Genomic DNA, 17,771 nt, shown 5'->3' on the forward strand with positions numbered 1-17,771 from the left:
AAAGAACCAACTCGAAATTGAGTACAATTTTACACTCTTTACCATTGGAAGTTACCGGCGCTGATTAAGACGAGAAGAATGAAGAATAGAAAACGGGAAATCCCTTAACCCAACGTGGTCACAGGACTTTTTACTCTGTAGTCACGTGGGCATATTAATTTTAAACAGAGCTTATTATGACCATCTAATTTATATATTTTCTACATATATATATTTTAATGTATACAGAATATATTCAAAAAAATGGAAAAAGGAAATTAACAAGTATAGGACACAAAATGTTTTACCCTGAAAGTAATTTCAATGAAATATTAGATTGCACTTTAAAAGAATAAGTACATATTTAAATATATTCTGTATAATATATTGCTTTCTACAAAAACACACGTAGTTATGCAGCACAGCGTGTTCTAATAAAACCAGCTGTAATTTTTATATAGATTTTTGTATCACGTGTAAAAAATATTTTCTTTAACTTTTGGAGCGATAGATAGGTACATACACGTGTTACAGTTAAAATAATACTAGAATAGTTAAGTTTTAACATTTAATGAGTTTTGATAATAAGCATTTGATAGGAGGTCCTAAGTTAGAATCTTGATACGAAAATGTATTCTGGCTCGAAGGACCATAAGATGAACGAAGAAATACTTTAAGTAATAAATAAAGTAAAGAAAATATAGTGAGTAAAAGGAATACCTGATAGTTTTTATAATGAAGATAATTTTATTCATTTCAGTGTTCATATTTTTAATTACTAATAAGCAATCAGGCTGTCTCATTTTAATTTATGCGCTTAATACTATGTTAGAGTAAGCATATTTTTATATATGTTTTCGGTCGTTTTAAACTATGAGGTACCTGAATATTGATTGTTTTCTGATTTTAATTTAAGAAATTACTTCTTTTGCATGACCAGTTTGTGATGAATCTGTAAAATTAAATCAGTTGCGATACAATTCTTGGCTATGGATTTCGGTATTTTGTTTAATAATAGTCACGCGTGTAACCACTAGACGAACATTGGTAGGTCAAATATTTTTTTGCAGGGATTGATCTATTAATTCTTCTTAAATATTACAAGTTTCTAACTATTGACAGTGGAGTTTTACAATCTGTATCGACTCTATACATACTGAATGATTTTATAGATTATATGAAGACAGAAAATTTGTAATGATATCTAACTAATCAGAAATCCAATTAACATATCGTAAACAATACACATTCGAACAAACCTTCGTAAATATTTGTAACGAAATTCGTATCTAGAGCGGCGTTTCCTTTCTCCATTGAAAGGCGTTGGTTTTAACAGCTGGGTTTGATGAACTGGCGCTTGCAGCTAGCGCCACGCCCGTTCGACGAATATTCGCCGCTGCGTTATCTAGAGAAAAAAAAATGTTCATGAAACATCTTACAGTTAGGAAATATCAGTGAGCCGGCCTTTTTGCCTTTTATACATGTCCACGAATGATACAACCACAAATATGACGTCACTTACCTAAACCGTTTCTCACATTCGCTACCAATCTCATTGCCGGATTAGTTACTATTCCATTCCTTTTGTTTTTGCTGAAAAACAATAATATATTGAGTAATATACTGACAAATAATATATTTTTATGTTAATTTAATTGAAAAAAAACCATGCAACCATAACCTTCAGACCGTATTAGTTTCAAGCTCTTAAGCGTCACGTGTCAAGACTTGCGTTCAACAATGTGGTGATGGAATGAGATGAAGAAAAGTGGTGACATTTTTCAAAATCGACGATTCCTTTAACGATTGATTCTGGTTGATAGATGATCAACTGATTAAAAACGTTAACTAACGTTTATCAGCATAAGGTGATATATGGAGAAATATGTGCCAAAACAGCAAATAGCACCAAAATCAGATGTTAGAAAACCTTTGACCAACATGATCAGCAGAATAAACGAATGCCAAATATAAAACCTAAAAAGGCTCCATCAAATTATGAAGAAGAGAAAACTTCCTAAGCATCAGCCAATCGCATTCACGCATTACAATCTCAGTAGCTTACATTCGACATTATGACATTAAAAATAAAGTCGCTTTTACCGTGCAAAGCTTGATACGATTTGACTGTTCAGGACAGCTAGTACGTACTGGACACGTATACATACGTACATATACGCGATCATATACATATATATTATGTACTTTTAATATGTTCAAGTATCGAGATGTTGACCAGCTAACAATATCAAACTATACGTAACAAAATAGGTAAACACTGATGCGACCACAAATATCGGTTCTTTTTCAGCACAGACTCCATTAACACGTCCATTTTTTAATAATTAGATAATATAATCTGCCATTTTTCATACTTGGGAATAATTCTACGTAACACTGCATTCAAAGCTTGAAAATCTCTAAGATTGTGACAAAGTAATCGTAAGCTATTGAGTTGCGTCTGTAGTCATCCTTATCACTCACGTTTTCTTAAATATCTTCCCTCTCGCTTTGCCGAGTCCGCCTACAAACTTGTTGTACGCAAGCCTCGACGCCAAAAACACCACGCTATCATTTAGTAAATTAAAAACAATAATGTATAAATAATCATAAAGGAACAAAAGAGACATTTATGTTATAGTTTATGTATGTACATATAACATATGTTTATATCTATACATACGTACGTATCACTACGAGTATACTACGTACGATTTTCTTTTATTTAATTAATTTAAGGCATTCATTTGTCCCTGTTATTGAAGTGACCTCCAGTTTTAATTGATGCTACTTACATTTTTGTACTGTTTTATCTTTACAATTTTTCTATAGCTAGTTAGAGTTCTAGACTATGAAATTTTTGCTCTATTATTGTATAAATTAACAATCACGGATCCAATATCACTGACCTCTCATTCCTATCGGGTTTGCTTTCTCTTCCCAAAATAATTCGCATATGCGTGTCCCTGTTGAAGTGCGTATCTGTAACTAGAGGCTGTGACGTCAGACTTGGCGGTTGGGAACCTGCGAAAATATTATAGATTTTCAAATGCACTTCCACTATGGCAAAGGAAATACTAGTATGTCTTCGATTCAAAACGTGCACCAGGCACTGAAATATCACTTAAATATATAAATTTAGTCATTTATTTAAATATTCAATAGTTACATGAAAAATAATATTTTGATTCGAAGGCTTTACCATCCTGTATAGCTCAAAAGCAACACATCTAATATTGTCTTTAGTTAAAATAGCTTTTACACATTAAGAAAAACAATTTTTGAACGGATTAGGATTTTGCAAAAACCCGTCATCTTTTAGTCGATATCAACCTCGGGGCAATAAATACGGATAACACAACTTTCTCTGCAGCTGTGATACTTTTGACATTCAACACCTTTTGTCTTCAGTCACCGTGACCACGCACGCTGAAAAGCACGCGAAACGTCTTATGTAAATAATCATAGCTTTAATCCGTGCAAAAAGTGTTATTCTTAGCAACACATCTGTTCGGGCGATATAATTAGAAAAAATATGCGTTCCTATAAAGAAGATACTCACTATCGTCTTTATCCCTCTGTGGCGAGTGTGGCGGCGACGCGTATAACGGCGAAGTATCTCCGTGACGCATCTCCCGGCCGCGAGATCGTGACACACCTCCACGTAGAGTCACGTCACGCTCGTTGGCTTGGTAGCTCCTTGGTAAGTTTCAAGAATAAAAACAATTATTCACACAATTCCAGTACCCAATGACCAGAACGACCTAGGTATACCTTATTCAATTGCAAACTTTAAATTTCTTTTAAAATATTTATTTTTTATTCGTCTTACTTTTACATAATTAATTTACGGATACACTTTTAATCCGAGAAAAATAATTTTGTATATATGATTTAATAAGCCTTACCTCAACTTAGGATCGTTTTCAACGACGTGATGTTCTGGTATGGGTTCATCTCTGTCCAAGTCACGCCTTCCCCAACCGCATCGCGCCACTTGTTGAGCGAATGTTAGAGACGAGTTTGTCCGGCTCTGATATCATAATTATTGTATGTAGTGACCGAAATCAATCCGATTCTTGGTTTACTCTTCTTGAACTAACAGATCTAATACCCGCAATTTTGAGTACTGACACAATAAAAACAAGTACCTAACTTAATTCTTACAATTAAATTCTAGTATACCGCTTGATCGTACCATACCAAATCGTATTTCTGAATTAGATATGTCACCGGAATTTAATAAAATGTCTTAGGAAATTTATAAACTTTCGTGAAAGTCTAAACGAGAGATAAATTGTATTATTTTACGCCTACATTTACACCAATTTATCAATTTGCGACATCTCGTGGTAAATTTATAAACTTGCTGATTTTGTTATATTCACAAACTACAGATACAGACCCATAATAAATATAACTAGAAAAAGCCGTACAGAACGTAATTATTCCACCTACATCGAATCAAGTATAGACTCAAAACGGAAACGTAACTTTAGACATTTTTAAAACGCAATAATAAACGAGCAACGCAAAAATTTAATATTAAAAAATATTTAAATAATAAATACCTTCTCCACAGTATCTTCCTGTTCGTGAGACCTGTTCGATCCTCCAGTGAGATTCGACGAAGACTTGGTAGAGTTGGAGCTGTGTACGCTGCGACGTTTGTAGTCCGGTGATGCTTTAATAAACAAAAAATTAATATAATAATACTTTGATAGATATAAATATATGTATTCGTTCAGAGATATATTAGGTCCTTACATATGAAATTGGCGTATTTCGTACTGGCCACTTTAATCACGATGTTCTCCTCTTTGGTAGGGAATTCCAAATTCAAATTTGTACAGCTCAAGTATTTGTGTTTCGATGACCGTCATTCATTTGTTTTTTCTGTTTGCATCACTCATTTTACAAAATGGAAAACTTAAAGTATCGCATTATTTACGAGTACGAGTTCCGCCGTGGCACTAGTGCTGCGGAAACGACTCGAAGGGTGAATGATGTGTATGGCGGTCATGTTGCAAAAGAAAACACAGTTCGTTTTTGGTTCCAACGTTTTCGTTCTGGAAATTTCGACCTGCAGAACAAGCCCCGTGGACGGCCAGAGACCCAAGTTGATAATGAAGTATTGAAGGCTATTTTGGAAGCGGATCCATCACAAATGCTAGTAATCTTCGGCACACATAAAATATAATTATGTTATACTAACCGGTTCTCAACGGTGCTAATAAATCGTCATCGTGTATTTGCGTAGGCGCAGAAGGCGCGGTCCATTTCTCGAGAAGACGACAAATGTTACCGTGTCCCGCGCGCCATGCTACTTTGGCGGGTGTACGACCTGCATTTTAAATAGTTTGCATAATTCATTTTTATTAATATCCATTATTTACGCCAATAAAACCATATATTCATGAAATTAACAACTATTTATAAGCACGTCATCGTTTACGTACGGTACATCAGTCTTATTTATACTTCTTTAACTAAAGTTAATTTTCTATGGTAATAATAAAATTTTAGTATGTATTAATAATTTGCTTATTTAAAATTGTTTTCAATATTCGAATTTATATATAAAATAGTAATTTAATTACGTATTTTCTTACCGCAGTGATCGGCTTGCAACGGATCAGCGCCGTGTTGTAATAACCACATCACGCACTCTTCGTGGCCTTCTTGAGCCGCAATGCCTACAGAACATCGACATTCCTAATCACGTATAAAGATTCCAATACAAAAGTTAAGTCAGTATATAGGTAAGAATAAAAAAAATCTTCAAATATATATTTTTGTTAATATTTTTAATCATTTAGAGATTACAATACATCTAACTATTTTTTGGTCAATTATTCTTATATTTTATTAACTATATAATTAAACATAAATTTCCGAAGACTTTTTACTTACTGTTAATTTTTACGTTTTTTTTTCTACTACTTCCATTATTACATTTGTGTATGTAAAAAGTCGCAAACTAAATATGTATGAAAAAGACAGTTGTTGTCGACAAATATTCATACATCCATACGTACACATAAGGCGTCTAGACTAAGGCTCCTATTGTGGTCTCTGGCAGGATGACCAGCGCTGTGGAACATGCCTGCCGAGCCAGGGACAGTTACAACCACAACGCACACACATTACACACTTCAAATGTTCTGAATTCCATTTTTTTTTCAATATTTTTCTTCTTTGTTGTTGTTGTAGATATTATATCAATAAGTCTTTTTGCCATATTTTTTGGGTATATAGCAATTATAGATATTTTCCTTTTAATATTTATTTGTTATAACATGATTATATGTAGCATGAAGTAACTAACATTTATTCTATAATAAATGTTTTATTAATGCTTACCGAGGGGCGTAGCGCCCTGAGTACACACAGCTGCGGGAGACGCCCCATGCTTGAGCAATGCACGTAACGCGGCCGTGCGCCCTCTCCAAGCGGCTGCGTGCAAAGCTGTTCTGGCACAACGATCACGGCCGTCCACTTCAGCGCCACCTATATCAATAAAAAAATAATTTATTGGCGCGTTTCATTCAACACGTAACATAGACTTTATGCCGAAATTACAGAGATTTATTTTTCAATGCATTTAAAAAAAATCTTCTGCGGGTATTTGCAATCAGGCTCAAGGCTATGAGCGAATCTGTTCTGTGTTGCTATCACATGGCGTGGCTTCCCATTGATAGCATCTACTCATCTACTGCCGGTCTTAACTCTAGCATAGTGTGACGTTTTAGTCGGGTGACAAATTAACCTCTCTTTATATTTAGGTGCCAGTCTCCGGATTTCCTCTTTGATTGTTCTCATTTCAAGGTGTTCGTGAACTTCGTCGTTGATTATGTATTATGGTACTTTTGCAATTGCTCTTAGGATCTTGTTTTGTTGTCGCTGGTGTATATTTATGTTTGTATCACTTCCAGCCCACAGTTGGAGGCCATATGGGCCTTATATATAACGAGTTTGCTGTCTTGAGAAAGTCTCGAGTTTCTGCCTAGCATCCAGTATAGGCTGTTGTACTTTATAATTTTAAATTAAATACTAAATAAACTCTATCTTGACATTTATATAGATAGTTTGATAAATACATATAAAGCACATGATCAGCCGAGTCAGTCTGTATACAAATAGTTTCGTTTAAAAGAGATCTTTTAAACTACCAGATGCTGAATCCTTTTGCTCTCTTCATCAGTACTTACCAACTTTGACGAGCAGATTAACCATCTCTGTGTGCCCCTGCCATGCGGATACGTGCAATGGTGTGCGACCCTAAAATAAAATATTCAATATAGTTAAACCGTTAACGTTTAGACTGCGATGTATAATTTTGATAAATAGATAAAGGAACAATATAAGGACATCCATAATCTATTTTTTTATAGAACAGAAGCAAACGGGCAAGAGACCTGATGTTAAGCGACACCGCCGCCCGTAGACTCAATGCACTGGGATCGCGAGTCCGTTGCCGGTATTTCAAATTAAAATCTTATTTCATTACCAACATGACCTGTAATAATTACTTATCCTATTCACTTACCTCTGTATCACTGCAATGAACGCTAGCCCCAGCGGCCAATAACTGCCGCGCCATGGCCAATCGGTTATCCAAAGCGAGTACGTACAACGTACTACGTCTGTCCGCATCGACAGCGTCCACGTCCGCCCCACGTGAAAGGAGGCAAGAGACTGCCTCGAATTGGCCTTCAAGAGCTGCTAGCCTGAGAATTAAGGTTTAAAATAGATTTTGCTACTTTAGACTGAGCTACTTTAGACTGAGCTACTTTTGATTTCAACCTTATATCTTTTATATATCTATATATATTATATATATTTTTAATGTTATGAAGTGTAAAATATCTCGAAGCAATTACGAGTCGTATTTCGGAGAGCTAAGGCCTACTTAGACCTAATCATTGTTAAATACGACTGCGTAATTTTACGAGAACATCTTATGAAAATCACTTAACTAATATGTGTGCTGAATTTTTGTTTACAATTTTGACAATATTGTTTTCTATTAAGTCCCGGCTACTTATTTAAAAAAAATAGTTTTCGATTGAAAATTACAATGTCATTAGGGATCTGTAAGGTTTGGTATGATTTGGACCACTCAACTAACCTGAGCGCAGTCTTTCCATCGTGAGCTCTTTGGTCTACCGGTGCCCCACCCTTGTCTATTAGCAGCTTCACCAGGTCTAAATGGCCTTCTTGCGCAGCCAGAAGTAAAGGACCCTTGCCTTCGTTATCTGCTTCGTCCACTTTTGCGCCAGCTTCCAGTAGGGCTTCGCAGACCTCTATGTGACCTGAAAATGCAGAATAAATACTACTGTAAGGTTTTATGTTTATTTAATTATATTCATTTATTTAAGCTGTGTTTATATCAAATAAAAAAAGACATTTTCAAGACATTTACAGTCTGGCTTAAACAAAACACCGGATAGAATTACAAATACCTCTTCTTTAGATTAAAGTATCAGCTATTTATTACCTTCAAAAGCAGCATAGTGCAGTGGTGTCCACCCAGAATTATCTCTGTGATGTTCATCCAAACCTCTGTCTAGCAACTGACGGACAACTTCCACGTTACCTGTTAATTTAAAAATGTAAAGTAGAGTACATTTTTATTTTATTTTATTTTATTTATTTATTGTATAAGTGTTCTTAATATAAAGGAAGTTGGTGTGGTGGAAACACAAACTGTACACAGTTTTTCTATCCACCAGGACGTCGAACATATTTAAATCATTAACATATATATATATATATACTAAGGCCAGTGACATATAAACTGTAAATTTATAACAATCAAACCATTCAAACGATTTAAAATTGCACGTAAAACGTCTAAACACTGACGCGCCATAGGTAGCCGATGCAAGAAACCTGTTCTTGTCGAGAATTCTCAATCACATACAGGAGGATGAGTTCCTATATTCGAATATGTTTTAAGGACGTATATAGCATAATTTTTGTTATGCATAATTTATAATTTTTTGACTTATGTAGTATTTTTTTAATTTAAATTTAATATTGTTTCTTGTTATATTAATAAGAAGTGTAGCTGGTATCGAGTTTATTAAATTTGGAATGATGTAATCTAATGTTTTTTTCCCATATAAGTTATTGTATTTGGGTAATAGAAATTCGTTTTTTAATTTTCTACGTGTTGAATAGTGATAGTGAGTTTTAATTGTTTTGAGGTAATTTTCTGTAAAGTAGTTTTCATTTAATAATCCTAGTTGCACTTTCTCGTGTATAGGTATAATTTTGAAAAATGCAAGTAGCTTTCTGTAGTCCGCTTTATGTTGTGATTTTAATTTTATGGGAGCAATTGTTTTTAAAATACGTATTTGTATATATGTATAGCCTATATCTTTGTCACCTTAACTTATGTATAGGTATATTTCGAGATGACATGAAAAAACGAGTTGAGCATGACGTACAAACACGAGATATAACGTATGTTCCTCTCTATACTTTGAGAACAAACAACATGTTTTGCATTTGTCGCGCTCCTGACAAGACTGCTAATGTCATACTAATATAAACAGTGGTTTTAAAATATAGACATAATATTTTATAAAGACCTTATATACATTGTATTATTGTGTAAAATAAAAAAAATGTGTGCGTGTACTACTGTACACACGTAAGAAGTGAATCTTCTTTGTGACCTTATTTTTTCAAAAATTATCTTCTATATCCAACTTTACAGAAATTGGTTAAACGAATAAATTAGATAATAATTTTAACAAACGGCTTTTATTATCAAAGACATGAATACAATTATTTAATTTTATCTTATTACTACTAAGATTATTACAGAATTTCATTAATTGTAATAGAACTATTACTATCATTGTTATCGCTATTATATATTTTTGTTATTAATGGCTTCGAATCAACCTTGGTAGGGACAAGAAAAAGATGGCACGTAACGGAAAAATGTGACGGTATTTTTTTATACAATGCCGATAAAGAAGTTTCAATTCAATAATATTTTAGGTTAAATTCCTACTTCTACTTCTTATTTGCCTTGACGGCAATAGAATATATTCACATATAAAATGGAGTAAAACTAGCCTATGTTGATACATGGGAAGATTCCCAGAGATCATGAAATTTAAATGTTTAGCAACCTTTGCTCGTACACAAAGATTTACACAAAATTTCTTACGCCAAGTACTTACCCTGTGCAGCGGCTGTACTCAGAACTGTCCTTCCCTCGTTATCCATATTATCAACACAGGCACCCCAGAACAGCAGAAGCCGTACGGTGTCCGCGTGTCCCGCTGAGGCAGCTGCCCATAACGCGGTGCGGCCCGCACAGTCTGTGGCTTCTATATCCGATTCCGCTTCGAGAAGGACTTCGCAGATTTCACTATAATTGTAATAACAGTTCGTGGTTTAAGCAGTTCGCAGTTTGGGGATAGCTGGTCCTGTTTTAGCTTGCCATGCTATAATACATGGTTTTAAAAAATATCAGTAAAACAACATCTCTTTAGCTTTGAAATATCAACAAGTACTGACGTGTGTCCCTCAAAAGCAGCGACCAATAGGGGCGTGGCTTTATCTCTATCGGGCGTATTGACGTCTGCGCCGCGTTCTATCAGCAACGCTGCGCAAGAGGCCCCTGTACCACACAATGCAGCTACCGCTAGAGATGTTCTACCTAGAATTTAAATATCATTTTGAAAACTCTCGCGAGAGGCAAACACAGGCAGAATTAGATAATATATAACCTCTCTGCTACCACATTAAGTTTACACTTACCATCCTCGTCAGGTCTATTAGGGTCGGCACCAGCATCCAACAGCATTTTTACTATATCTGCATGTCCCATATATGCTGCAGCCATAAGCGCAGTGCGCCCGGAAGCATCAGCTCTGTCCGGCGCCGCACCGCCGACTAAAAGGCGAGCGACTACCGCTTCATGACCTGACCATGCTGCAGCACTATAACATAAAAATCAAACAATATGTTAAAAAAATATCGATTTATCTCCAACCCAAAAAAATAGACTGAAGCCCTGGAACTTGATTCACGTAAATACTGTGTCAATACTGTTTTAGGCCGTTAATTATTTAATGGGCGAAAGTTAAATTAAGTGAATGACAAACTAATGACAAAATGAAATTAAAATTTAAAAAATCCATATACAATATAGGCAAAGTAACTTACCGCAGAGCAGTTCTATTATCACCATCCACGCAATCCACATCACAGCCGTGTTCTAACAAAACATCGACTACCTGAAAATGAACGTAAAATTTCTTCAGTAAATTTAAATAATTCAAGAAAAAAAGTTTTTTCTAACCCATTTCAATTTAGTACAACACAATTAGTCCCTATGCCCACCTCGCTATGTCCCGCCCAAGCAGCAGCTCTTAGCACACTCCAGCCATCTGCATCAGCAGCGGATGGAGAGGCTCCAGCTTGCAGTAGCAGGGCAGCACAAGCGGCTCGGCCATTACGCGCAGCCGAATGCAAAGCCGTACTTCCCGAGCTATCGCGCGTATCAGCTAGCTGTGGGCATCGCTGTAAATGCGAGGTACTTTTGATTTTAAATTCAAATGGCTAAATTACTTTACACTACTAAACACCAGAAAATTTAACATTGGCTCGATATTAACTTAAAACAGTTATAAACGCGAAAAACCTTCATCAGATCAATACAATATGCTATTGTTATACTAGCTGAATTTATTTCCCTAAATATTTAGTGAGACCTCAAAACCAAACCGTGAGCTTGGAAATGACCTGTTAACCGTACAGTACGAAAGCTCAGAGACTCTCATCCCTGAGCTCGTAGGTTCTAATCCGGCTGTGCACCAATGGTCTTACTTTCTAAGTGCGTATTTAAACTCGAACGGTGAAGGAAAACATTGAGAGAAATCCAGATTGCCTTAGACAAAAAAGTTGACGGCGTGTGTCAGGCACAGAAGGCTGACCACCTACCTACTCGCCTATTAGATTGACAAATAATCATAAAACAGACACAGAAATTTGATATGTATAAAAAATTTACATATTTTTTTACATTTTACACAAACAAAATTGACATAGTTTTGACGTTTGACACCAATTAAAATATTCACGATATTGAAAAACATTAAACAATTTATAATTAATTAAATGCTAGTAATCTGTAACTACATAAAAAATTTGAATAATTGAAAGTAACCGAAACATTCCGTCCAACTTTCACTTTCAATTACGAAATATCGCGTCAATTCAGACGCTATATTTCGTTAACAGTTCCAACTGGTTCCGTGGTGTAGTGGTTATCACATCTGCTTTACACGCAGAAGGCCGCCAGTTCGATCCTGGCCGGAATCATATATTTTTACTTTTTATTTTTAAAGCGGCGTTATTTTTTTACTATTTTTATTTTGTTATGGAAATAATACATTATTTATTTAACTTTGCTCGCGTTGAGCTTTAAACATTAAAACAAATAAACACTATCATACGTTAAAGCTATTGAATCGCGCGGGTAATAGCTAATAATATTAAAAATAATCATAAATTACTTGCGTCAATGGAAACGTTATTCAAAAGAATATGTTTTTTGCTCAAACACGGTATTTTTCCTCTTCGACAGTATAAGTATGTCAATACATCAATATACCTTCAAAAGCGCAGACAACGTTTCATCATCACCCTTAGTAGCCAACTCGTGCACTGTGCTGGGGTCCAGTAACAATGTTTCATCTTGCTCATCACCCGTTGCGTCATTTACGTCCTCACTTTCGACTTGGTCGGTTGACATCTGTCAAAAATAGATTTAATAAACGGCTGTCATTTTTTTTTTATTATTCTTTAAAAGGCCAACAACAATTAAAAAAATCAAATGCAATTTATTTTAAGATAATCAGAAGAAGCAAATTAAACTCATTAATAATGAGAGCCTCTCTGAGAATTCTTTGGGTAAAATTCAAGGTCCGAGGTAAGCGCTGAGTGTAATACTGTATGTCCAAAAATGCAGTTTATTAAACAAGACCTCGTACGTTATAAAACAATAATTTCCATACACAATGTAATCGTCGTACATGCAACATACAGTAGAATAACTCTTTTGTTATGATAGATTATACTATTATAACAAATTTTGAACATAGCACAAAAATCCTTAATGTCGCCCAAAAGTTCAAAGCAAGTCGCGCGCCGAGTACTGTTTCGTGTTATTCACTTCGCATCTAGGAAAACAACTATATTTTGTGTAAAGATAACAAAATCATATGACGTATGGTTTTTTTTTATTTATTTTTTTTAGTATATAATCAAACGATCCTATGGAATTTTTAGAAACGCGTAATGTTTTTCTATTAAATTCCTGAAGGAACTTTTTGAAATTAAAATCGAGATCGATTCGTTACGATGGGCTACTCGGCAGATATTGTTTATAGTTGAGATTTTTTTAAATTTTCATACTACATATGAACATCAAAAACGTTAACAATCGTATCCTATTAATCTGAATTTGTATTCAGATACAAGAGAACGTATCTATAATATTTACGTCTCGCTCGTAGGTATTCCGTAAATTTATCGAACGCTATACGCTGCGTTGCCTATTATTAGTAATAGTAAAGATATAATGTCAAAGTCAAGGTCAAAAATCATTTATTCACATAGGTAACAAAATATACACTTAAGAACGTCAAAACAAGAAATATACATTAAATGCTTCTAATTTTACATTTACTGCCAGTTCTCGAATCAAGGGCGTAGAACGAAAGAGAAGGACTGGCAATAAACTCTCCGCCACTCTTTTTAATCGCCAAGGTTTTTGTTTTACACAATGTTTGTAAGCTGCAAGCATTACACCATGTTCCACAAGACTTCTTAAGTAATTAAAAATAATAAAATAAATTAAAAGATTTGTCTCAGGTTGTCAAAGATCCTCTATCAGCAGGAGGATATTAAAAGAGCGATCAGGCAATATCTAGTAAATACAATCTAAAAACTTACCAAATCATTTAATTCATCGACTTCTGGTTCGGTGGGTACTGAGTCAGCCCGGCTCAGTTCCAACAAAGCGCGAAGAACCCTTCTGTCCCTCGGCCATGGAGTCGTCATCTCGCCATTCACCAGTTCAGGCATTATGCTTTCTAGAGTGGACGGTTCCACTAAAAAATTAATTAATATATATTTTTTCCTCTACCTTTATTACAATTAACTTTGCTAACGATAAAATAAGATGGATATAATTGTTGTGAAGCATACATTATATTACACTATAATTAAAACAAATATTATGTGAATTTTTAGGTTTTTATTTGTAATGTTTTTATTAAAAACCCTACTAATTACAGATACATTCAAACACCATCTTACTCTTGACAAAGAGGAATGTTTAAACCATAATTGAAATATATTAATTAAATTGGCAGGTTTTTTGTTTGGCTATTATTTAACCTAAACCTAGTCAAACTATTGCGAATTACCTTGAGCAAACACGAGTTCTTCATAAATCATAAACACATTTATAGGGCACTATTACTTATATAACAAATTCACACACTTATATTCACAAATATTCCTAAAATTCATCGTGTTCCCTTCCCTTCCCTTTAGGCGCGTAATAACATTCCTTTTTGCTGAAATAATACTTTTCCTTGTATGAAGGCAGTTTACCTTAAACATCACGCAAATCAAAATCCAATAGTCACCGCAACAGGAAGTCATTGTTATATATTTAGTAAACAGACTAATAATAACCTGGTTTAACAATAAATTGAATAAAGAAAAATATATATATCACTTCTCAATAGGCATAATTTCATGTATATTTGTTTGATGTGAATACCGATCAACCCGAAACAAAAATAATCCCCCTTGAACCTTTAAGATTATACGTTAGATGATTAAATATGTATATTGTATGTATATAATATAAGAAGAAAGCGGCTATTTTGTGTCATACAAATTTAGATGTGTATTTTTACTTGACAATACATACTCGAAACGGATTCCTTGCTCTCAGACTCGGGATCTAAATCTTTATCTTCTGCCTTCGAGTCATTCTGAAAGTGGACAATTATACTTTTATATATCAATTGATCAACATAATTAAATTAAAAGGAAGGCAACTGGCGGCCTTATTGCTTTCGAGCGAACTCTTCCAGGAAACCACGGTGAGAAGAGAAAAAAATGTATTAAATTAGATAAGGAAGGCAAGACTATATAATAAGAATATAAATAATAAATAACATAATATTTCGACAAGTAATAAACTTCACTAGATATATACATTTTTAACATAGGTATATGCGATAGAAAAATGTACTTATAGAAATTGAGTATATTTTTTAATAATCCAAATCCAAAAATAACAAATTATCTGGGGCAAATAAACAAAGTGCAAAATTCTCTCTACCTGTACATCCGTCTCCATCTCCCGGACAAGATCTGTCTCTCTCTTCAAAGCCAGTTCCACATCACAGCCAGAGTCCAGAATCCACAGCAATACTAGTGTGTGAAGGTTTAGTACATCGTCTTCGCTGAAAACAAAAATATTAATTAGTCCATTACATTTGCAAAAAATAGCTTTTGATTTAAGCAACATACACAAAATTACAAAAACATTAACTTTAACCAAAAATTAATTTTACCATTAAGTTGCACATTGTACATTCAACTAGACTTTTTGAGTGACTCCTAATATGCCTGCCTATGAGCACATACTTATGAATTTATTTAGCTGATCATAAGGAAATGGAGCTGTTCTAATGCATGCTGAGCTACTATCTGTGGATGCTATTGGCTCTAAATTTGTTGATATCACAAATAAACAAAACAGGGAAAATTTTGAACCAAACTAAAAACAAACAAAAATACTCGAAATAGAAAATTATGGGTTATTATTGCATTTTAATTGAATTTTTAATGATTAAAAACACTTACTTGTTCTTATTTTTCTTCTGTGACGATAAATGTTGTTCGAGGTAGGTCATGTGATAAACGTAATTGTGAATTTCAAGGGCGCTCAGTCTGTAAGTAAAACAAATCATGATTATGAAAAATTACAATAATATAAATATGATAATTAAAAAAAAATCAATGGCGCAACAACCTTTTTAGGTCTGGGCCTCCGATTCTGTATCTGTTTCATGATCATTTGTTAATCTAATAGGCAAATAGGTGATCAGCCTTCTGTGCCTGACGCACGCTGTCGACTTTTTGGGTCTAAGGCAAGTCGGTTTCCTCACGATGTTTTCCTTCACCGTTCGAGCGAATGTTAAATGCGCATATAGAAAGAAAATCCATTGGTGCACAGCCGGGGATCGAACATACGACCTCAGGGATGAGAGTCGCATACTGAAGGCACTAGGCACTGCTCAAGTTAAATTAAAACTATCATGAATCGTCGTTTTCAGCAAAAAAAAAAATCAACGAAACGAATGACGAATCATGAGTCTTAATTGTCCATGTCTTCTTTTTTCGTTTGTAAACTGGAACGTGAGTTAAAATAATCTTGAATAGTAATTGTACCTTTTAGCTAGTAGCGTATAATACATAGCGAGCGCCGCGTGTCCGTCCGCAACGCAGCACAAGTAACGTCGCGTGCAATGCTTTACATCCAACAGCCACGACGCGAACGAATGATGAAAAATTGATAGATAGCCCGTTGCACGCTCCATTACCAGAATTCTAAATAAAATATATTGATAAACACATGACTGTATAAGGTAGCTCTTTGAGTTTAATACATATATAAAGAGAAAAAATCGTCCTTCTATGTTTTCACACTATCAATGAAATATTAAAAAGAAATAGCCTTTCGCATGGCCACTTATATAATTATGTTACAATAAAGGAAACAACGAGGGCGAACAGCGAGAGAGACATCTAAAGTTTACATTGACAATTATATTCTATTAAGAAGGCGGGAAATTCTAATTACATTTAAGAAATTCGTAGAATTCTCACGTCTCAAAGAGAGATTCACACAAAGCTAATGACAGAAAATTACTGTCAGGACTTTTAAAAAGTTTTTCAAACGTCTGGTACACGATACACCGAGTACGCAGATGTATTCGAAATAGTGCGTGTTCGTTTCTTTTCATAAAGTTTAAGAAAAAGCTTTTATAGCTTTGGAAAAAAAGTGTTCAAGTCCATCACCATTACTCGATTTTATCTAAAGCTGAGCAAATTGTTATGTACAATAAATAAGTCAATATAATTAATCAAAATGACGCTCTTCTGTTCTAAAGAAAAAATTACAATCACGAGCGGTAATAAGGTCAAAACTGTCATTAGACTTACCGTCGTAAGAGATGCAGCCTTCGATTGAAGTCTTCTCTTGTAACACTGTACTCCTTTGTGAGAAGGCATTTGTATAACATCTCTTCTGTTACGCCGCAACGTGCAGCTAATAGCACGTCGAGAAGCATTCGTACCTGGAAAAGTTAGATATACCGTAAAACCAGCTTAATGCGATTTCTCTCAAAATATATGTCACTAGCCTAATAGGCCGTTCAATTAATAGCCTAGCCTAACTAACTAGCGGCCTGAAAGAAAGCCTAATAAACTGATCCATGTGACATTAATAAAAATGATTTTTTTTTAAATTTAATTCCTTGTGTCAGTAACAGCTAAATTCACATTATTATTGTAACTATACTTCCATTGTACTTGTTGTCTTTCAGTAAACTATGAAAAACATCATCAAAGCTGTGGTTTGCCGACGCCGTCTTGACAGTAAGAACAGTTTCATTGTGAGAGTGGCAGAAATTGGAACTAAATTTAAGACGGGATAGGCAAGTAATAAAATG

General features: G+C 34.5%; 1 protein-coding gene and 1 non-coding gene across 5 annotated transcripts in view; one reads left to right on the plus strand and one right to left on the minus strand.

Annotated features, from left to right (window-relative positions):
* Window positions 1-608: 608 nt before the first annotated feature.
* LOC123716981 (ankyrin repeat domain-containing protein 50-like) overlaps window positions 609-17,771 on the minus strand; it is a 52,476-nt gene continuing 35,313 nt past the window's right edge. For 2 of the 4 annotated variants that reach the window (XM_045672739.1, XM_045672737.1), the window contains exons 16-41: window positions 17,263-17,396; window positions 16,489-16,647; window positions 15,901-15,987; window positions 15,374-15,497; window positions 14,957-15,020; window positions 13,966-14,123; window positions 12,623-12,763; window positions 11,350-11,529; window positions 11,173-11,243; window positions 10,765-10,946; window positions 10,522-10,663; window positions 10,182-10,372; window positions 8,480-8,578; window positions 8,111-8,294; window positions 7,529-7,709; window positions 7,191-7,260; window positions 6,343-6,489; window positions 5,592-5,675; window positions 5,195-5,323; window positions 4,551-4,663; window positions 3,888-4,012; window positions 3,542-3,678; window positions 2,889-3,003; window positions 2,464-2,547; window positions 1,502-1,572; window positions 609-1,384 (exon numbers count right to left, since the gene is read on the minus strand). In XM_045672739.1, the coding sequence (XP_045528695.1) occupies window positions 1,269-1,384; window positions 1,502-1,572; window positions 2,464-2,547; window positions 2,889-3,003; window positions 3,542-3,678; window positions 3,888-4,012; window positions 4,551-4,663; window positions 5,195-5,323; window positions 5,592-5,675; window positions 6,343-6,489; window positions 7,191-7,260; window positions 7,529-7,709; window positions 8,111-8,294; window positions 8,480-8,578; window positions 10,182-10,372; window positions 10,522-10,663; window positions 10,765-10,946; window positions 11,173-11,243; window positions 11,350-11,529; window positions 12,623-12,763; window positions 13,966-14,123; window positions 14,957-15,020; window positions 15,374-15,497; window positions 15,901-15,987; window positions 16,489-16,647; window positions 17,263-17,396 (3,288 nt within the window). In that variant the 3' untranslated portion in view covers window positions 609-1,268. The remainder of the gene's footprint in view (window positions 1,385-1,501; window positions 1,573-2,463; window positions 2,548-2,888; window positions 3,004-3,541; window positions 3,679-3,887; window positions 4,013-4,550; window positions 4,664-5,194; window positions 5,324-5,591; window positions 5,676-6,342; window positions 6,490-7,190; window positions 7,261-7,528; window positions 7,710-8,110; window positions 8,295-8,479; window positions 8,579-10,181; window positions 10,373-10,521; window positions 10,664-10,764; window positions 10,947-11,172; window positions 11,244-11,349; window positions 11,530-12,622; window positions 12,764-13,965; window positions 14,124-14,956; window positions 15,021-15,373; window positions 15,498-15,900; window positions 15,988-16,488; window positions 16,648-17,262; window positions 17,397-17,771) is intronic. The other 2 variants (XM_045672738.1, XM_045672740.1) reach the window with 2 other exon arrangements.
* Window positions 12,258-12,330, plus strand: Trnav-uac. The gene has a single exon. It is a non-coding gene; the product is annotated as a tRNA-Val (tRNA).

This window comes from Pieris brassicae, chromosome 12, assembly GCF_905147105.1.
Source record: "Pieris brassicae chromosome 12, ilPieBrab1.1, whole genome shotgun sequence".
Lineage (NCBI taxonomy): Eukaryota > Metazoa > Arthropoda > Insecta > Lepidoptera > Pieridae > Pieris > Pieris brassicae.